The sequence below is a fragment of the Piliocolobus tephrosceles genome, chromosome 14 (genome assembly GCF_002776525.5).
Source record: "Piliocolobus tephrosceles isolate RC106 chromosome 14, ASM277652v3, whole genome shotgun sequence".
NCBI classification, from domain to species: Eukaryota; Metazoa; Chordata; class Mammalia; order Primates; family Cercopithecidae; genus Piliocolobus; species Piliocolobus tephrosceles.
In genome coordinates this window covers 28,495,812-28,518,596 of record NC_045447.1, presented here as the reverse complement: position 1 = coordinate 28,518,596, position 22,785 = coordinate 28,495,812, and the positions used below count along the sequence as shown (strand labels likewise).

Here is a 22,785-nt window from a genome sequence, read left to right as displayed (position 1 = left end):
TTGGATATGTGCCTCTGCCCAAATCTTACGTTGAAATATAATCCCCAGTGTTGGAGGTAGGGCCTGGTGGGAGGTGACAAGATCATGGGGGTGGATTTCTCATGGCTGGTTTAGCATCATACCCTTGGTGCTGTTCCAGTGCTAGTGAGTGAGTTCTTATGATACCTTATTGTATAAAAGTATGTGGCACCTCCCCGTCTCTCTTTTTTACTTTTTTTTTTTTTTTTTGAGACAGGGTCTTGCTCTGTCCCTCAGGCTGGAGTACAGTGGTGCGATCATAGCTCACTGCAGCCTCCACCTCCTGGGCTCAAGCAATCCTCCCACCTCAGCCTTCCGAGTAACCGGGACTACAGGTGCACACCACCATGCCTGGCTAATTTTTGTATTTTTTGTAGAGACAGGATTTTGCCATGTTGCTCAGGCTGGTCTTGAACTCCTTGGCTCAAACAAACTGCCTGCCTCAGCCTCCCAAAGTTCTGGGATTACAGGTGTGAGCCACCACACATTCCCCTCGCCCTGACTCCCTGCCTTGCTCCTACTTTCTCCATGTGACATGCCTGCTCCTTATTTGCCTTCTGCCATGATTAGAAGCTTCCTGAGGCCACCCCAGAAGCAGATGCTGCTATGCTTTCTGTATAGCCTACAAAACTATGAGCCAATTAAAACTCTTTTCTTTATAAATTACTCCGTCTCAAGTATTCCTTTATAGCAATGTCAGAATGGCCTAATACACCAGGCTAACTGATGAATATGGATTGAAGTTTAACTTAGAGCAATGGAATATTTCCAAAAGAAAAGCTAAATGGACTTCTTTAAAGTGGGGAAAACACTTAGGTAATATTTTATGTTTAAAGGAAAGAAAAAATAAATAACATTGCTTTCTGTACACTATTATTTCATTTTATTTGCCATTTAGATTTCAGGACCGTGATGGGGCTTAGGACACCCTACCCGCAAATATTGTACCTTGCCTTGGCATACTGAATATTTCAAGCTAAAGGAAATTTGAGAAAACCATAGAAGCAGGAAAGTGTCTCTGAACTTCTGCCTTTCTTTCCTTTAGGAGACTGTAAAACCTAGAAATAATTCTCTCACCTTCCCCTTTGAAGCAGACTGTAAAACCCTCATGTGAGGAATGCCCACCCTATAAGAGGTGGGCAAGAGGAAAAAAATATTCCTATCCCTGAAGACACAGGAACACACTGAAGAATCTGAACAATCAAGACTTGCTAAGCTCCACTTAACTTATTCCCAATAGATCATTCTTCTCCACAAGTATCCTCTTCTTCATCGAATTTAGCATAAAAATACACAGGTTTTTCTGGTTCATTTCTGAAGGCTCCCATTTCACCTAAAACTTACATTGAATAAATGTGTATGCTTTTCTCTTGCAAATCTATCTTTTGCCATAAGGGCCTCAGACAAGAGCCTAGTATTGGGTGAAGAAAATAAATTTTTCTTTCCCCCAAAAGGGAAACAAAAATTGGGCTTCTTTAGTTGAAATGTCCAGTAAGCCTCTACCTTTACAATCAGAGATGTTTCTTGAATGGATATATTCTGTGTACATCCCAGAGGGGCAGGGCTTGCACTCAAGTTGCCCTTCTTCATCTTGATAGGATCCGATCCCGCAGCTTTCACAGGTGAAATGTTCCAGGGAATAATAGGTTCCCAAAGGGCAATTAACTGCAGAAAAAGCAAACAGGAAACAGTGAATAAACTACAACGGTGGAACACACTGGGCTCTTTTTTCCTAAGACATGTAAGTAATAAAGCATGCTTGCAGGTGCTATTGTTTATGGGTTAAATTTTATGGCCAGAGGTTTATTCACAAGGTAAACCTTTCAGAAATATGTTCCCAGAAACCAACAGGAAGACATTCTTTTATTTTTTAAAGAAAAAGCAAATTCTTATTGACCAAGCTTAAGGCTTATATAACGGGGGTTTAAAAGTGTGGGTTAAAGCTATGATAAGCCAGATTATCATGAGAAGACAGTTAACAAAGAAAAAGCTGAGGGACAAAAAGGAAAAAACAGTTAGTTTGGTTCCCTTGAGGATTTCAGACACTACAAACATTTTCTTAGTTGTTTCTCTGAATGCTTCCCCATTGAAACTGACTGCTTGTCAGTTAGCACCCTCATTTTTTTGAGATTTGATAGGTTTCTGAGTGGCTCAGAAATTCTGAGACAAAAATAGAATATTAAACATTAAACTGAAAAGGCTGCTACCAAAATTAATATCCTTAATGGGGAAGACACTTGAAATTAGCACCCAGGTGATTCTGAGATTGAGTGTGTAATAATTACCCATGTATTCGTTAAACATGCAGATTTCAAGACCCCACCTCCAAATGCATTAGTCCTAGGATGGGGCCTGAGTCAAGATGCATTTTACAAGCATTTGATGTGATGCGAGATCACACTGAGAAATGAGAAACACCGGTCAATGAGATTCCTGATTTTTACTCACAGGTGGGGAGGAAACACATGCAGGCTTAGAATAACAATTTTAATGTGCTTTTGATGGGCTGCATTTGTCACACTATAAAAAACCCAGCCGAGCTCTTGGACTAGCAATAAGAACTGTGGAAGAAGGACACAAGAACCCACGTTTACAGAGAGATGAACATAAGACTCATGCCATTTGGTTCAGCTGAGTGTACACAGTTCCATTACAGGAGATTTCCTTATCTATAAATGATGATTTCTTTGGGGAACAGGCTGGAATTGATCCAGATCATGGCAGTCTAGAATAGGGGTTAAAAGTTAAGGGGTTGAGAGTGGAGAGGGAGAACAGGGAGTGACTGTTTAATGGGCATAGAGTCTCCTCTGAGGGTGATGAAAATGTTTTGGGAATAGAGGTGATGGTTGCACACGATTGTGAATGTACTTCATGCCATTGAATTATACACTTTAAAATGGTTAATTTTATGTTATGTGAACTTCACCTCAATTAAAAAAAAAAGACTGGTGTTGGCTGCCTCGATGGAATTTTTTGCCACACTACTTACTGTCTTTTATTTTATTTTATTTTTATTTTTGAGACAGTATCACACTCTGTTGCCCAGGCTGGTGTGCAGTGGTGCAATCATAGCTCACTGCTGCCTTGACTTCCGGGGCTCAAGTAATCCTCCCACCTCAGCCTCCTGAATAGCTGGGACTACAGGCACACGCCATCATGCTTGGCTAATTTTTAGGGTATTTTTTTTTGTAGAGATAGGGTTTTGCCATGTTGCCCAGGCTGGTCTCGAACTCCTGGGCTCAAGTGATCCTCCCACCTTGACCAAAGTGCTGGGATTACAGGCATGAGCTACTGAGCCTGGCCTCCACTTACTGTCTTCATGGGTAAGTCTTATGGGCAAATTCTTAGCCTCTCTGGCTTCAGTTTTCTCATCTGTAAAATGTACTTAATAATAATGGTACCTCACAGAGGTGCTAACCGGGATTAAACATGACATGTGCTCAGCTGGAATACAGAAGTGGTCACAAAGTATTCGTTATTATTATTGGAGCTATTACTGAAAGCGGTGAGGTCTAAAAATCTTTAAATAAAAATCAGATTTGAGTCCCTCCCTGAACTAGATTTCTTTTCCTTACCAACAGTAGTTCCTTAGACTCTTGAGACAAAATAGTAATAATAACAACCACACAACAAGAGCAAAATATGTTTCATTTCAATATCCCTTTATAGTTGTAAAATGGCTACACCCATCTTATTTGACCCAGTATCACCAAATATTTTTGATCACAGGGAACAGTCTTACCACACATACGCCCTCTCAGCACTGAGCCTGGTCTGCAGAAGGGGGAAGCCTTTTTTGTTTCTAATGAATTGCTGTCAGCTATAAGTATTTCTGATGCAAGCTGAAAGGAATACATGGGGTCTTTACTGAGAGTCCTTTTCAGTTTATTTGTGATAGTTTCCAATGTCTGAAGGAGTCGCTGCTGATTTTCCCATTCAAGGGTATCATTTCTTTCATCGGGTAATGGCACACTAGCTGAGATAAAAACAAAACAAAATAAAACATAACACAAACACATGGTGTTTCAGAAAGTCATTTGTAGTTAATTTTTTTACCAAATAGAAATGGCGTATTTAAAATCTTTTAGTACTAATAACTGGTCTATAGAAAAAAAATAAAAATCTTTCAGGAAAAATTAATTCAAAATAAATTCAACCATTATTCACTGAACAAGTAAGTAAGTATATGGATAAGACTAAGAACTATACAATTTGTTTCAATCCTTCTCTCAGATGCTAAATCTATATCACCTTTTTTGGGAGTTCTTTATTATAACGTAATAAATTCTTGTAAATTCTTGCATTTTAAAAGCACGCCTTAATCATGCCAAGATGAGAATGAAGTACGGTGCCTGTCGCCGTGAGACCTACAAAAGACATCTATGATATTGACAGCAAAAGATGACAAGACTTAGTTAACTGTGCTTTCCCTAATTCTCAATTCCAGAGTCAATTCCTAATAATGATAACAAATGGAAGATTTGAGAAGCAAGTTTCCAGCCAAGAATTTTCCATAATATTACTTTTTCAAATAGACAGTTTATCCTTACCTGTGATGTTAAAAATTAACTTAATTTTATAGTCAGATAATGGGGCACTTCTTTTAATCCGTGAAGACCTGGCATTGCCCATGCTTGTTGGTGTTTCTTGCATAGTGTCCAAGAAGTCATCGTAAGAGTAATCCAGCCTATTAGCTGCACCCCAGCCACCTGGTCCTGGAGAGTTGGGGCAGAGACACAAATGATCACACAGTTGCTTTTTCATCAGCATTTAGGTTCTAATGTTAAGCTACAAGTGAAATTACACTTGACTATTTTCCTCAAATGCTCATAATATACTCCATACAGGGTTTTGTCTACAATGTTATATACATTATAATTTTTGGTCACTTCATATTTAATATAGATTACCAATGAAATGTACTAAAAGAAGAAAGAAAAATCTCTATGGAGCTCCCAGGGCATTTATACCATTCTATCTTTGAGTTAATAGTTAATTATTTTAGCTTTAGAGGTAAATTTTAGAGGTAAATAACAGCTGGGTGCAAAATTCTAATCAATTTCTACTTCTTTGCAAGGCTTTTGCCAATCCTCTTTTTCTGTTTTTAAAATTGACCTTATAAACTCTTAATATACATAAATAGATCTCCTCTTGTGAAGATTACTCAAGATACTTTCATCATATTTTAAAGGTAAGGGTAGTTTACAAAGGCAGCACATAAGTTAAATGACTCTATGATACAACCACACTGGAGGCAACAAGGGTACGTGGAATTCTCTAGATACCCTTGATATCACTGTGATTAACTGCATGGGTTCAGACTGTGGCTTCTCGATGTATGCTGCTGTATAATCTTAGTCAAGTTACTTTCATCTTTCTGAGCCTCAGTTTCTTCATTTATAAATTGAGATGATTCTTACCTGATAGATTTGTCTGTGGATTAAATGAGACAAAATATATAAGCTGTCAAACTCAGTGTTTGACTTATTATAAAACTATATTAATATTATTCTGGCCATACTATTGTTATGTACTTTAGACAATAATTTATATTTATATAGGCCTCTCCACTTAAGTAAATTGTTTTCTGAACTTTTTGACTTTATTTATGCTTTTGGCTATTAAAATTAACTGGGATTAATATTATCTTTTTACTTAAGCCTTTTCTCCACAAGCATTAGGTAGCTGTTATAGAAAAAAATGAGCAAGGAGAAAAGTATTAAAAATGACTACAATTCTAGAAACCACATAGAAATAATCACCACGAACATTTTAGGCAAGCTTTTTTCCCACTATGAATGTATAAATATACACACGGATATACATTTACGCATACGTACATACATACATATACATACACACAAACCTGGAATAAAAACAACACACTTTTAACAAAACAAGATTATACTATGTATGTATTATTTAGTAATCTTTTTCAAATTTTATGGCATTTCTATGTGAAATGGCGGCATAAAACTCTCGTGTATGGTACAACACAAACCTACAGTTTCTATTTTTAGACTTTTAGGTTATTTCAAATTTTTAGGACATCCTTACACATACAGTATTTAATCAAATCTAAGATACCACCGGTTAGAAGATACATCCCAATTTCAGGTCTAAAGGAAAACTATGCATCTCAAAATTTATGAAATGTGGTACATATTTGCACAACGGCATGATTTTCACCTTGAGAAATATTCTTAGAAATGAAATTTCTGGGTCTAAGTGCATGGGCATTTAAAATTCTCTAGATACATATTGTCAAATGCCCTCTTAATTTCTCCTTTCTACACAACATATGAATATGATTTTTTCCCCATAATTCTTGTTTGTTAATCTGACAGGTCAAAAATTGCATTTCACTTTAGTTATTTTATTTATTTTAAGATGGAGTTTTGCTCTTTTTGCCCAGGCTAGAGTACAATGGTATGATCTCGGCTCACTGCAACTTCCACCTCCCAGGTTCAAGTGATTCTCCTGCCTCAGCCTCTCGAGTAGCTGGGATTACAAGCACGTGCCACCATGCTCGGCTAATTTTGTGTATTTAGTAGAGATGGGTTTCACCAGGTTGACCAAGTTGGTCGCTAACTCCTGACCTCAGGTGATTTGCCCACCTCAGCCTCCCAACGTGCTGGGATTAAAGGCGTGAGCCACCTTGCCTGGCCTAGTTTTAATTTTGATTACATGATTATTATGAAGTCAAATCGATTTTATTATATTTATTGGTTGTTTATTTTTCATACATTATGACCTGCCAAGGCATGGTTATAAATGTTACACCGATCCTGTGACTACTGGGAATACATTTAGGGAGGAATGCTTGTTTTTTAGTATCACAGGATCATGTGTGCCGCCTGCCCATGCTTTTTTCTCAAGAACGGCCATTTGGACCCTTATTAGATGACAAATATTGCTCATCTTATAGACTTGTGATGACAACTGATTCTCTCTAGGTGTAATCTTGTGCCCCCACAACCTACCCCAACAATCTGGGAGGGGAAACCTGGATCATGTTTAACACAAGAGGGTTGATTATTCTAGATATGTTACTGACAATGCCACCTTACTTTTTCCTATCTAAAACCTTAATTTCCAAAATGTTCACTAAAGTGTTGTACATAATAGTAAACAACTGAAAATAACCCCAAATCTACCAATGGGAACTATTTCTATAAATTATGGTAAACTGATCAATGGGATAATATGTGGCTATTCAAACTGTATTGAAGTAGGGTATTTAGTGAATAAAAATGTCCTCAATACAATGTTAATTAAGAATTTGAGTTCAAAATAGTGTCCATGTATATACAATAAACATATATATGTAGTAATATGTATATATCATAGTATGGTATATATACAGTATATATAGTATGGTATATATATACATAGATCTACATATATATAGTTATAAATATATACATGTATTAACAGGCTTATTTCTGGGGTTGTGGATTATCTTCATTTCATTTTTTGTTTTTAAGCATTTAAAAAATTTTCTAATAAACACATATGCACAAATGATATTTAAAAATATTTAAAAATCGAAAGCAACAGTCAACATCACTCTTAATGCTAAATCACCAAAAATATTACAAACATGATTAGTATTTGAAATGGAAAAGATGTCTGCTGTAATGCAAATTAATACTTACCATCTCATAACCTTCTAAGCACATGACTTGTACTTGTTCATTTAATGCTTAAAATGGTCACATGAGGTGAGTACTCTTATATAGGTGAGGAAACTGAGGCACAGAGTGTGTTGATAGCTTGCTCAAGATCACACAGCTAGTAGGTAGTGAGGCCAGGATTTTGACTTAAGTAGTTGGTTGTAGAGTCCGCGTGTTTAACCACTACACTACTTTGATAACACTATTATTATTATTATCTTTTTTTTTTTGATACCTAGTCTCACTTTGTTGCCCAGGCTGGAGTGCAGTGGCATAATCACAGCTCACTGCAGCCTCGAACTCCTGGGCTCAAGGGATTCTCCCACCTCATCCCCATAAGTAGCTGGGACTACAGGTGTGTGCCACCATGCCTGGCAAAAAATAATCTTAATAAAAATGTTCAGAGTAAACATAGTAACATATGTTTCTCACAGTAAACATACAGAAAACATCACAATTCCACTTAAAGATATATTAGACTTGAATAAATGAAATCTTAACATATTTTTGGTGAGGAATCTGAATATTTTACATGTGTAACTATTTTATGTTAATAACTTCATTGTAACTTACATTGAATGCCATATCAAAGTTGCTGTTAGGACTTTATTACTATTCTCTTTGAGGACACACCAACATTTGAATTTTACCAGCATACATGACTTGGTTTTCTTAGTTTTTGTCATTTTTAAGAATCCTGGCAAATAATTTTAAATAATTTATTTGTTACTAAAATTTGACATATCCTTAGTGATCATTCAGCACATTATCAAATTATTTAGCCAACTTAAAATACTTGATGAATACATTAATAAAAGTTAACGTTTCTAGTTTGCCTCACTTTTCTGGAATTATTCTTATTTTGCAGATTAGTCTTGCCAACTACCGATGCCACAGAATTTAATTACCAATTGCAAAGCCATTTTCATAGTCATAATTATATTCTAGGCAATATTTTTTGGTCATGTTCTCCTCCAGTCTGCAATCAATGTCCTCTGCATCACTACAAAATGATGGGACCTGCAAGTAAAAAATGAAGAGGATAAAGTGTAAATCACTTTTCTGCATGCCTTGGATAAAAACTTTGCTCCCCTGGCCTTCACATCTCCATCAGCAGGAGGGAAGGGAGGGCCCCAGAGCTCTGCACATTCCTCAAAGGGATTCTGACCCTCCTCCCCTGCAGTCTCTAACTGTCTGTTGGTCACCAGGATTAGTTTCACACCTTTTATCTCTGTTTATGTCACTCACCATGAGAAACCCAGGGCTCCGGGGATATCTCCTGGCTCTAAACCTTCATCCTATATGGCTCCTTGGAACCCTTTCTCTGACCCCATCTTCCACTCCTCTTCCCCAATCCCCCAAGCCTTCCTCTATGCCCTCTGAAGCTCAGTCAGTAATCAGCAAATCTGTTATTTTCTACCTCCTCTCTTTATGTTCTCTTCACCTTTGCCTAAAACCTTTCCAATTTTCCGGAACTTTTCCCAGAAAATATTCTAGAAATACTAGAAATTCCAGAATCCTGGAATTGGTGGCAGGACTGGAAGTGGAGGAAGGTCCTTCTCACTATTTATTGCTGTTTCCAGATCACACTCCCTCACATCTCCTTAAAGGCTCACAGCTCTGAAGCTCATGCTATCAACTCTACCGCTCATTGACCCTTCTGGTGACAGTCACCTGCAGCATTTACCCTCTGCGTCACGCCCTCATTCCAAGAACATTTGGTAACTGTCCCTATTATAGTTCTTGGTGATTTCTATAGACACCTAGCAAATCCTTCCATCCCCTTGGATTCTCAGTTCCTTGCCCTCTTCTTTCTTGTATTATAGCCTTACTCTGTCACTTATTCCCGTAGTCATATCCTCAGACCTTGTCATTGTCAGAATCTGCAACTTCTCCTCTTCTCAGGAATCCAACAGTTCCTTGACTTCATCAGAATGTATAATCCATTGACCCTAGTGCCTCTCCTTTAGCCCCTCATGTCTTTGTTACCCATCTAAAATTCCATCGTCCATCACCATGGAATGTCTCCTCCCTTGCAAGCCTCTTCCTCAATTTGTTTGCCTGGACAACACATACCCTTGGTTAAATTAATCATTCTGCTTTCCCACACCTGTACTACATGGTCAACTAAGGCTTGAGAAAAAATGTAACCTTGCTGGCTGCCAATCTTACCACAATTCTTTAGCATACTTATTCATCCTTTCTTAGAAAATTATTTTACACCACCTTCTCTCTTCTTAAGCCTCCAACAACTCCTCCCCATTCTTACTCTCAAATGATCATCTTTTTATGCTGATCAAAATTGAACTCAGAAAAGAGACTTCGTTCACACACTTCCATCCTCATGAGTACCCAGTACCTAGACCTATGCCCTTGTACACTCTGCCTCCTTGACTCTTCTTTTTATCCCACAATCTACCTCCAATGTATCAGCAAGTCCTACTGAAATCTACTTTCAGAAGACATTAAAAAATCCATTAACTTCTCACCACCTTCAGTGCCACCCAAGCTACCATCATCTCTTGCTTTCCTTTCCTGTGTGGTCTTTTTACTCTCTTCTCTTACCTTCTGCTTCTCCTAGAGCCCAAAGTCATCAGTAAGTTGTTCCCTCAAATGGCTTTCCATCTCAATTAGAGTATAAGGCAAAGATTTACAGTGACTTTCAAGGCTCTCCACAGTCTGATTTCTCTTCTTACTCCCATCTCCTCTTCCACGTGATCTCTTTGACCATGTATCACTCAGCCCTTCATCCTCTCTACCTTTGCCACTCTGACATCTTTACGGTGGTTCAAACTCCGAAACACACTCCTGCCTCAGGGCCTTTGCACTTGCTGCTCCCTCTGCCTGGAACGCTCTTCCCCTAGATATGCTCATGGCTCACTGCCTCACTCCTTCAGGCCTCTTCTCAAATAGGAACCTAGTGAGGCTTTCCCATCTTCTGTTTTATTTTATTCCATAGCATACGCCATCTGACATGCTACATATTTTCCTTGTAATTTGTTTATTGTTGGTCTATTTATTAACATGTAAATTCTATGAGCACAGGGAGTTTTGCCTGTTTATTTGGATCTAAATCCCTAGTGTCTAGAACAGGATATACTTCCTAAATATTTATTAAATGAACAAATAAGCATTTAATAGTACACTCTAATCTCTTATAGCATCTTTAACCTGCTACAATTTAGGGTCTGGTAGACACTGAGTCTAACACACACAAAAATATTTAATATTTTAAAGATTTCTTTACCACTTTGGGGTGGAGTATAATTAGCGTGAGTGTATTGTTGCCTTTCAAGTACAGGTCTATAGTAACAGAGGCCTAATGGGTGTAATATTTTCTTGGTTTGCTAGCAACAGTGACAACATTATTTCTCTTTTTGGAATTTGGTTTCATTGAATAGATTTAAATATAACATTTTTAACAAGTGTTTTTGAATGGACATTCGTTAGTATGTTAGGTGTACTGTATGCTTGGCATACAGTAAGCAGCACAATAAAATGTTAGCAAATAAATAAAGTGCTACCCAGTCTACAAGGCATACAAATATGTATCCAGCATGGTTCCTGCCTTGAAGATGTTCAATACAGTTACATATATTGCTCTGCTTTCTTTTCTTTTTGCCTGCCTTCCTTTCTTTCTTTCTTTCTTTCTTTCTTTCTTTCTTTCTTTCTTTCTTTCTTTCTTTCTTTCTTTCTCTTTCTTTCTCTCTCTCTCTCTCTCTCTCTCTCTCTTTCTTTTTTTGAGAGGGAGTCTTGCTCTGTTGCCCAGGCTGGAGTGCATGGCACGATCTGGCTCACTGCAACCTCCACCTCCCAGGTTCAAGTGATTCTCCTGCCTCAGCCTCCTGAGTAGCTGGGATTACAGGCACACATCACCACACCTGGCTAGTTTTTTTTGTATTTTTAGTAGAAACAGGGTTTCACCATATTGGCCAGGCTGGTCTCAAACTCTTGACCTCGTGATCCACTCGCCTCAGCCTCCCAAAGTGCTGGGATTACAGGCGTGAGCCACCGCACCTGGTCTGTTTTTTTTACAATTGTTGTAAGAGTCCTTTCTAAACAAAAATGCATCTTTTAAATCTTTTAAATGTACAATTATCTTTTAAGTGTCCAATTATCTTCTTATCATAAACAAAATACCACCTACTATGTTAGGCATTTTTGTCAGACTTTAAATAATAAAGACATTCTTAAACCATCCAGACCTTAAGCTTCTCTGACTTCCTAAGGATATTTTTAAAGATTCAAAAACGTTTTAATGCATATTTACTTCTAAGTCATTCTAGAAGTTCAAAATCTATGAATAATTTTAAATATTAGGTACATGTCTGGATCACAAAGAAGAGGGAAATAGGATGAGAAATTGCAGTTGTAAATGACTCAGAAAGGCTATGAAAACCTTAATAACGTCCTTTATAAAAGGACAATTAATGACTATTATTGATGTACCATTTTTCCCAAGGTAGTCTCAAATGCTTCAGAAAACTTCATCATCAGATCTGTGTCATCACAACGTGCTGCTTTGTAGAACATCTCAAAGGACTTGAACCCGTGGTTTGCAAAACGTTTTTCTAGAAAATGTTGGACAAAACAGTTTCAGTTGGTTAGTGTTTTTAAAACAAAGATTTGACTTTCTATGAAATAATTGAAACTTAATGTTTTGATTCTAACATAATTTGTGGGCTTGTTATAAAAACAGGAGATGGCAGTTAAGGAGAGTTTCTAGGCATTAACTGATCATAATAAACCATGCACCAAGCAGCACTGGACTCGGTTATCCAGTGAAGAGTTTGCTTTTGATATATTATTCTTTATCTTCCACTCATACAAAAATGTGAGTATTTAAGGGAAGAAGATATATAAAAATTGTTTTCATTATATTCCTGGGAATTTTTGAAAAATCCTGGCTGGCTCAAAGTTATTATATCTTATATAGCATACATATTATATTTTCAAAAATTAGGTATTGAAACATTTCTAAATATTACTTTTCTGTAATCATATTCCTTGAAAGTGTAATTGTCATGAAGATAAATTTCTCTCTGTATCAAAAGCTTGCACGGTAGACTTTGCAAAATGCCCCTGAAGAATTCAGGGACAGTCTCCTACTAGCATCCCACCATCTCAATCTGTGAAAGAAGTGGATGGTATTGTTTCTATTTACTACTGCAGTTTGGGGGGAAAATAGCTCTGTTAAGTGGGTTTCATGTATTTTTCCAGGACACTGGTATTTAAATTCCATCTATGGTAGTGAATCAAAGATTCACTTCAGAGAATATTTATTTACACTAAATGAATGCAGTAGGTTATTTTTATAATAAGGTATATTTAATATTATAGAATGGTTTAAAATCTAAATCAAATATGAAGAGACTGTGATTGACGTATTTTATTCCATCACATATGTTAGATTTTATTTTAAAGTCAGCTCTTCTGCAGAGTATAAGAATTTTTTCTCTATTTTTTTGTGCAACAGAGTCTCATTCTATTTTAGGCATTAACTGATCATAATAAAACATGTACCAAGCAGCACTGGACTCAGTTATCCAGTGAAGAGTTTGCTTTTGATATATTATTCTTTATCTTCCATTCATAGCTGAAGTACAGTGACGTGAATCAAAGTTCACTGCAGCCTCCTTGAACTCCAGGGCTCAAGCGATTTTCCCACCTCAGCCTTCTGAATAGCTGGGACCACAGGAGCGCACCACCATGCCCAACCAATTTTTTTTTTTTTAATTTTGTTTTTTGTAGAGATGGTAGGCTGGTCTCGAACTCTTGGGCTCAAGTGATCCACCCACCTCAGCCTTCCAAAGTGCTGGGATTACAGGTATAAGTCACCATGTCTGGCTACTATGAGACTTGAAATTCATGTTTACAGGTTCAGAATTACACATTGTCAAGTCTCCAGATATTTCTAATAAATAACGAGAAGGCTCAGATGGTTCTGCCTTAAACTGAATCTTGTCCTATAGCAATACAATCTATAACAAGACTCTAGTGGCTAATATTTTAAATCCAGGAAAGAGTAATTCTCTTATTCACAAACATTTCAAATTCATAGCACCATTTTTCCCTAATTCCTATTGTAAGGCAATTTTCCTCTTTAACATTTAGAAATGTACACACATTTTAAAGAAGTCTAGAATAAAATTAAAACTTACTGGCACAGTCTGGCCATTCAGTGGTATATGTTGGTTTCCAGACACCATCTTCATAAGCACAATAATACTTGTCAGTAGACCCTTCTGTAAAATCATAGCCCTCCAAGCAAGTTAATGTACAGTTGACTCCAGTACTATCTTGAGCACATATAAAATCCCCATTTATAGGTGTGAATGGAATTTCACAGGGAGAACCTGTGTAAAAAAAAATTGTATTATTCATATATAGTGGTACAAGAAGCATAAATGAAATTCCAGGAGCTTAAGCGGAATTTTGAAAAGGACTGCTTCTGTCTATCACTATTTCTAGAAAAGCTTTTACCATATATCTTTAGTGCAAGAGAAGGACACCACTTGCTTTTTGGTCCTAGATTGACATACATTGAAAAGCTGTACCTATGTGTAATTAGAGGTTGTGCATATTTTTATAAAAAGGTAAAGTACTTCTGACTTGGAGTTGTTATTATTATTATTATTATTACTATTATTATTATCATTATTTTGAGACAGAGTCTTGCTCTGTTGCCCAGGCTGGAGTGCAGTGGTGCTATCTCGACTCACTGCAGCCTCCACCTCCCGGGTTCAAGCAATTCTTATGCCTCAGCCTCCTGAGTAGCTGGAACCACAGTCACACGCCACCATGCCTAGCTAATTTTTTTATTTTTAGTAGAGACAGGGTTTCACTATGTTGGCCATGCTAGTCTCAAACTCCTGATCTCAAGTGATCCACCCGCCTCAGCCTCCCAAAGCACTGGGATTACAGGCGTGAGTCACCATGCCCTGCCCTTATTTTTGATATTCCTTTAATAAAAGCAAAAACTGGATAACATTATGCAGCAAATATATTTTCAGAATCTGTCTTCTCAAACATTTGAAATAGGATTATGTCAATAATACATTGTAACCTTAGAGAAAATGTTAACGAAATGTTAACTAAAGACTATTCTGGGAGAAAATATTTTTATCTATCATAAGGTCAAGGAATGACAATGGAAAACCTGAATAAAATCTGTCGGTCTTCTAACTGTAAAAATTTAATGCTCATAGCCTATTTTCTTTCATAAAACAGAGCACTATAGCAATGACATGTATCAAATGTCAACTAGAATTCTGGGGGCTTATGAAGACAATACCTTTTATGACAATATGGATATCACATGTCCTGTTATTGCCTGAGGGGTCAGTGGCTGTATACTGTACTATAGTCTCCCCTTGAGGGAAAAGGTCTCCTTGTGTATGACTTCTGGTAATGACCAATTCAGCCCCTGGAAAGGAAAGAAGGCAGTCAATTTTTGGGTTGTATCCACATTATTTTACTTTATTTTTTTTTGAAACAGTCTTACTCTGTTGTCCAGGTTGGAGTGCAATGGCATGACCTCAGCTTACTGCAACCTCCACCTCCCGGGCTCAAGCGATTCTCCTGCCTCAGTCTCCCAAGTAGCTGGGATTATAGGCACTCGCCACCACGCCCAGCTAATTTTTGTATTTTTAGTAGAGACGGGGTTTCACCATGTTGGCCAGGTTGGTCTTGAACTCGTGACCTCAGGTTATCTGCCCACCTTGGCTTCCCAAAGTCCTGGGATTACAGATGTGAGTCACCGTGCCCAGCCTGTAGTCACTTTATTAGTCTTTTATTTGATTTGAAGTTTCATGTCCTACTTATGCAAATCAGTTGGGCATTCCGTGTTGCTTTGCCCACTAGTAGAAAATAAGAGATTTAATATTTATACAGTAACATAGAAAGAGTAGATTCAACAACCCCATTAAATTAAGGCTTTCTTTGATAAACAACTGATTTTCTCAAAGTCCTTTGAGATGTCCTACAAAGCAACTAGGCAATAGGTAAGTCTGCTACAACATTGGGATTTTAATTAAGAGATTACTTAATTTGCATTTTTTGTTGTTTTCTGGGTTTTACTGAAACCCTTAAAATAAACTTCAGTTGTATTTGCTTAGTTTTTTTCTACTTTCTTATGATCTTTTATAATTTTATTTGTCAAGTATTTAAGAACTGAGTCTGAATATATAGATCTGCAGTAGAGATGCTGATAAAATGCATGGTTTCTGCCTCTAGAACAACATAAGCTTGGAGACTCAAGAAATTCATTAGAACCCTGCTAGGTACAACACCTAGTGCAGGTTCAACAAATGCCCACGGAATACTGAATTAGGAAAACCCTCATGGATAGGTAAGTTTAATAATGTTAACTTATAATTATCCTAACATTAAAACATGTTAACTTATATAATTATTGATTCTCCTTAGACAGTTTTTGTTTGCTTTTTCTCTTTTATCCTATTAAAAAGCTTTTTAAAATAAAAAAGAATTCAGTGCTACTATGCTGACGACAAAGTACTTGTCACCTCACCTGAGTTGTCTGAGAATTGAGGCTCATCCCAGCTTGCAGCATACACCTTCTCTGAGACCTGGATGGGAGGTGGAGATCTGCACCAGTCTATGACAGGTGGTTCTACATCTAAAGAACGTGAAATCAAAGAAGTTACAACTGATATTCATAAATGATGAGGAGGTTTTCAAAACAGAACTGAAGTCAGCTTGTGCTGGCAGACAGCCTTGAGCTTGTAAGAAACAAGGCTGACCCTGTGGCTCCTTTGATGTCTTTTCCCTAATCCCCAACATCAAAGGAAAGAGCTGCTTTTGCTATACTGCCCCCTATCTGTTGAAGAAAAAAATGTCACCTTCCTAAAATCACCTTGGGCACAAGTGTGTGAAAGGTAATTCCTGACGTGCTGGGCATTTAAATTGTGGGTTCTGTCCACGGTCATTGAGCTGACCCAACTGGAAGGGAAGAGAACCATTCCAGACAAGCTGAAGGAATGAACTGACCACACCTGTCATTCCCATGATGTTCCTCTTATCTGAAGGGTCAAGATAAGGGCTAATAGATGGCTAAATGGAAGGACCATGGGCCAGAGATCCTAGTCATGTTGCAAAATAAGCATGATGTCAGTGTGGGTGGGCTACTGCTGGGGGGCCAGGAGATTATTTCCAGAGGTGGAACACTGGAGCTAAAGATTTCTAAGGTTGGCAAATTCTAGGTGAAGACAAAGAACAAAGTGGGAACCTGGAAGTGCGGAAAGAAGACAGAGGATGAAAACCATGGTAGAAGTTAAAGCACTGGGAGTCTGTGTTGCTGAGCACTGGAACCCAGGCTGAAGGGTGGATATGAGGTGGGGTGAGTGAGCCAGGTTTCAAAGCCATGATCGAATGTGGTGGAGTTTTTAGGATATCAATAAAGAACAATAAAGTGGGTGTATAATCTAGGCAAGACCATTGAGGACATAGGCATGGGCAAAGATTTTATGACAAAAACATCAAAACCAATTGCAACAAAAGCAAAAATTGACAAATGGGATCTAATTAAACCAAAGAGCTTCTGCACAGCAAAATAAACTATTATCAGACTGAACAGACAACCTACAGAATGAGAGAACATTTTTGCAATCTATCCATCTGATGAATATCTAACATCCTGAATCTAGAAGGAACTTACATTTACAAGAAAAAAACAACCCCCATTAAAAAGTGGGCAAAGGGCATGAACAGACACTTTTTTAAAAAAAAGACATTTATGCACCCAATAAACATATGAAAAAAAGTTCAACATCACTGATCATTAGAGAAATGCAAATCAAAACCACATTGAGATACCATCTCACGTCAGTTGGAATGGCAATTATTAAAAAGTCAAGAAACAACAGATGCTAACAAGGCTGTGGAGAAATAAGAACGCTTGTACACTGTTGGTAGGAATGTAAATTAGTTCAACCATTGTGGATGACAGTGTGGTGACTCCTCAAAGACCTAGAACAAGAAATACCATTTGAACCAGCAATCCCATTACTGGGTATATACCCAAAGGAATATAAATCATTCTGTTACAAAGATACATGCACGCGTATGTTCATTGCAGCACTACTCACAATAGCAAAGACATGGAATCAACCCAAATGCCCCCAATGATAAAGTGGATAAAGAAATTGTGGTACATACACACCATGGAATACTATGCAGTCATAAAAAGGAACAAGATCAAGTCCTTTGCAGGGACATGGATGGAGTTGGAAGCCATTATCCTCAGCAAACTAATGCAGGAAGAAAACCAAACACCGTACGTTCTCACTTATAAGTGGGAGTTCAACAATGAGAACACTTGGACACAGGGAGGGGAACAACACACACTGGGGCCTTTCAGGGGTTGGGGGAGACGGGGAGCATCAGGATAAATAGCTAATGCATGCAGGGCTCAATACTTAGGTGATGGGTTGATAGGTGCAGCAAACCAACATGGCACACATTTACCTATGTAACAAACTTGCACATCCTGCACTTGTATCCTGACTTTAAATTAAATTAAATTAAAAAGGAGAGTGTATAGGAAATAATTTTAATTTAATTATGCATTTTATACATCTGAAATGTTCTTATTACATGCCTTTGAGGTTTGAGGGAGATAGCAAAAACATTATTTTTCTAATTTTGTAGGTGAGGAATGTTAGATGAGGCAAACTTAAGAAACTTGCTTGAGGTCAGTAAGCTATTAAATTGTAGCCACAAGCATTAAGACCAAGTATTCCTATCCAAGATACATGCAAATACATACTCTGAAATTAACTGAACTGCACCTGTGAGAATATATGGATTCCCATTTTAAGCTAAGTCTCGTGAACAGATGTTCAATTTTTGTCTTTTCCTCATGTTTGTTATTTCATTAGTGCACACCTTAGGTTTATTACTTTACTACACTATACACTCTGTAGACCAGTGATGCAGTCCCTTTTGTTCATGTTCAGATCTCCACTAGATAGCACAGCATCTGTTCTATAACAGGTGCTCAAAACAAGTTGCTGAATAAAGGATAAAGCAATGCTCATAGCAGGTCAGTGTACTTTGAGAATGCTGAATCAAGTCAATTCATAGCTAAATTTACAAATCCGGTAGTATTTACTATTTTGCCAAAAGAAATGACAATTGAATATTCAAAGATTTTCTGAGCATATCTGATTTTATTCAGATGTTTTAAAGTTAAATCACAGATGCAAGAGGGCAGTAAGGCTCAGTCAATCACTTTCAAAAGAATTGGAGGTGCCAGCAGATGTACTGTCTCCAAAGGAGAGGGACAGCCCACTTCAAAGCAAGTGAGACAGCACTCTGTGGCAGCCAAGGAGAAGCATTTCTGGCTTGCCTCTCATTTATCAGGGTGACATCAACACCCTGAAGAAAATAAGAAAAATGTAAGCTTTGGTGTATTTTCTTTCTCTGTCTGTCTCTCTGTCCCTTTCTGTCTGTCTCTCTTTCTCTCCTTCCCTCCCTATATCCCTCTCTGCCTCTGCTTCCATCTTACCCTGCTTCATCTTCCTTCTCCTTCTTTCTTTCTCTCTCTTTCGTTTTTTTTTTTTTTTTTGATGGAGTCTCTCTCTGTCCCCCAGGCTGGAGAGTAGTGGCGTGATCTTGGCTTACTGCAACCTCCATCTCCCGGATTCAAGCAATTATCTTGCTTCATTCTCCCAAATAGCTGAGAATACAGTCATGTGCCACCACACCCAGCTAATTTTTGTACTTTTAGTAGAGACAGGGTTTCAACATGTTGGCCAGGCTGGTCTCGAATTCCTGACCTCAGGTGATTCATCTGCTTCGGCCTCCCAATGTGCTGTGATTACAAGTGTGAGCCACCACGCCTGGACCTTCTCTCTCTCTCTCTCTTTCTCTCTCTCTCTCTCTCTCTCTCTCTCTGAGATGGAATTTTGCTCTTGTTGCCCAGGCTGGAGTGCAATGGTGCGATCTTGGCTCACTGCAACCTCCGCCTCCTAGGTTTAAGCAATTCTCCTGCCTCGGTCTCCCAAATAGCTGGGATTACAGTCATGTGCCACCACACCTGGCTAATTTTGTATTTTTAGTAGAGATGGGGTCTCTCCACATTGGTCAGGGTGGTCTGGAACTCCCCACCTCAGGTGATCCGCCTGCCTCGACCTCCCAAAGTGCTGGTATTACAGGGTGAGCCACCACGCCCGGCCCTTTCTCTTTTATAATTTGGGAATTCAGTTAAAGTCTAGTAGTTACTCGAGTACACATTTCACATTTCACTATGCTGACTTTTCATTATGAAAAATTAAAACTTGGCAAACTCTTGAGCCACATTTCCAAGTCTAAAATCACTGTGTCAGATTTTTGAGAATCCAACATATTTTTCATGCAAATGGAAATGCTCATGTTTAAAACAACATTGAAAAAGGAATTTTTAGAAACTAAGCCTTGTGAAATAGTCGGATTTTTACTGGATTTCTTTCATCTACTTTTACCAAAACCTATAATATATAGGGTAAGGAACCAGTTTAATATATATTAGTTATTTCAATAAGTTATGTAACATTTTAAAAATAAAATGAATTTAACATAATGAATTTTAAAATAAACATAAGAAAAATAGACCTGAGATAAATATTGCAAAATGTCAGTATGTTGTCATCTAGCTTTCACACAGAGCTTAAAGTATGGCAGGCACTAGATCAAGTGGTTTATATATTATCACAAATTAAAAATCTCCCAATGAGGTAATACATTCGTTAATTTTATTTTTGGATAAAGAAATTGAGGTATGGAGCAGCAACCGGTCCCCTTGACTTTAAGTGGTGCAGATGAACATGAACCTAAGCAGCTTGGGTTCAGAGTCCCTGCTCTTGCCCACTACAGATTGCTACATAGCCTACCTCTCCATGTATTTTGTTCTGGTAATGCGCAGAAGACCAATTGAGAGATGATACAGTAAACCAGGCTCAAAAGATTTAAAAGGACTGATCCGCAATGGTGGCTCTGAGGATGGAGAGAATGGGACAAATTTCAGAGATATCAAGTAAGTGAAACCAATAGCACCTGATACCATCTTGGATATTGGTAAGAGGGCAAGGAGTCAAGTATGACTTCCAATGTTTTTGCTTGGTAGCTAGGTGGTTGGCTGCGCCCTTTTCTGAGCTAGGAAATAATTTGGGTGAGTTTGAAATGCCTGTGAGGTATTAATATGGGGAAAGTCCACGAGGCTTTCAGAGTCCAGTTTGGATTCCAGAAAAGAGATTTGAACTGGGAATAGGAATATGGGAGTTGTCAGTGAACAAAATCACTCAGGAGAACTACAAAGAGAGAAAGAGAAGGCCAGGGCTGAAACCCTAGAGATGATCAACATTCGAGAATTAGCTGGAGGAAGAGAAACCCACAAAAGAGATAAAGAAGGTTAGGTAAAAATAATGGAGGAAAAAAAAAAAGACGGGAAAGACTAACATCAAAGAAGCTAAGGGAAGGAAAAAGTTTTGATAAGAAGTGTGTGGTTAATAAAGTACAATGTAGCTGAGTGTAGTGGCTCACACCTATAATCCCAGCATTTTGGGAGGCCAACGTGAGAGGATCACTTGAGGCCAGGTGTTTGAGACCAGCCTGGGAACACAGTGAGACCTCGTCTCTACAAAAATATATATATATATAAATATATATATATATATATAAAATAAAAAATAAAAAAATATAAAAAATAATTTTTTTATTTTATCAAAAATAAAAAAATTAGCTGGGTGTGCTGGCACATGCCTGTAGTCCCAGCTATTTGGGAGGCTAAGGCAGGAGGATTGCTTGAGCCTAGGAGTTTGAGGCTGCAGTGAGCTATGATTGTGGCACAGCACTCATTCCAGCCTGGAGGACAGAGTGAGACCCTGTCTCTGAAAAAATTAAATAAATGTAAAATATGAGGCAATATTATGTAAAATGAGGACCAAAAAGTACAGAGTAACACTAGAGATCACTGGTGACTTTGATGACAGTGGTTTACATGAGTGAAGGGCACAGAAGCCAGACTTGGGTGACTCAGAATAAATGGCAATTAAGCAGAAAGACATGGCAAGCATTGGGAACTTTCATGTGGGTTCATATGGGAAGAAATCAAAAAGAAGTGGTGATAGTTAAAGGGTATGTAGGTTTCAAACAGGGAGTGCTTTGAGCAAGTTTCAATGCCAGTTGGAAGAATCAGTGACAAGGGAGTTGTTGATCATAAAGGAGAAGTGGTCTCTGGGGCTCTGGATTGCTTTCACAAAACTGCCCAATGATTCGATGAAGACTTACTGTATTAGTCTGTTCTCATGCTGCTAACAAAGACATACCTGAGACTGGGTAATTTATCAAGGAAAGAAGTTTAATAGACTCACAGTTCCACATGGCGGGGGAGGCCTCACAATCATGGCAGAAAGCAAAGAAGGAGCAAAGCCACGTCTTGCACGGTGGCAGGCAAGAGAGCATGTGCAGGGGAACTCCCCTTTATAAAACCGTCAGATCTTGTGACAGTTATTCACTATCATGAGGACAGCATGGGAAAGACCCACTTCTATGATTCAATTACCTCCCACTGGGTCCTTCCCATGGCACATGGGAATTATGGGAGACACAATTCAAGATGACACTTGGATGGGGAAACAACCAAACTATATCACTTACCAATAACCTTGATATGGAAAATGCAGCTGGCTTGGTTGCTGGATAGGTCAGTTGCTGTGTATACGATAGCAACATCTCCAATTGGGAAAAGGTAAGGTGGGGTGAAAGCTGGATGAACGTGGATTGATACCTTTTGGAGATACATAAATATTTTGAAAGTTAATGTCAAAAGTGCATTTATTATTTTTTGATTTATATATTATTAGTAATGTTAACAATGATACAATATTTCACATAGAGGAAAGGAAAAAGGCACAGTTTTCTGGCATATTTCTTTCCAGATTATCCTATTTACATGATTTATAGAATTGGCACACAACAAAATGTTGCTCCTTGTTTTTTAAATGTCTTTTATGTTTTAAAACGTCTTTTACATTCTTATGCAGTCTTTACAACTTGAGATGACTCTTAAATATTTCCATAATGTTCTGTAGAA

General features: G+C 38.0%; 1 protein-coding gene across 1 annotated transcript in view; it reads right to left on the bottom strand.

Annotated features, from left to right (window-relative positions):
* SVEP1 (sushi, von Willebrand factor type A, EGF and pentraxin domain containing 1) overlaps positions 1 to 22,785 on the bottom strand; it is a 234,079-nt gene that overhangs the window by 121,465 nt on the left and 89,829 nt on the right. The window contains exons 9-17 of the mRNA XM_023202055.3: positions 22,350 to 22,479; positions 16,225 to 16,332; positions 14,989 to 15,120; positions 13,856 to 14,050; positions 12,144 to 12,265; positions 8,603 to 8,714; positions 4,569 to 4,733; positions 3,761 to 3,994; positions 1,522 to 1,683 (exon numbers count right to left, since the gene is read on the bottom strand). Coding sequence (XP_023057823.2) covers positions 1,522 to 1,683; positions 3,761 to 3,994; positions 4,569 to 4,733; positions 8,603 to 8,714; positions 12,144 to 12,265; positions 13,856 to 14,050; positions 14,989 to 15,120; positions 16,225 to 16,332; positions 22,350 to 22,479 — 1,360 coding nt within the window. The remainder of the gene's footprint in view (positions 1 to 1,521; positions 1,684 to 3,760; positions 3,995 to 4,568; positions 4,734 to 8,602; positions 8,715 to 12,143; positions 12,266 to 13,855; positions 14,051 to 14,988; positions 15,121 to 16,224; positions 16,333 to 22,349; positions 22,480 to 22,785) is intronic.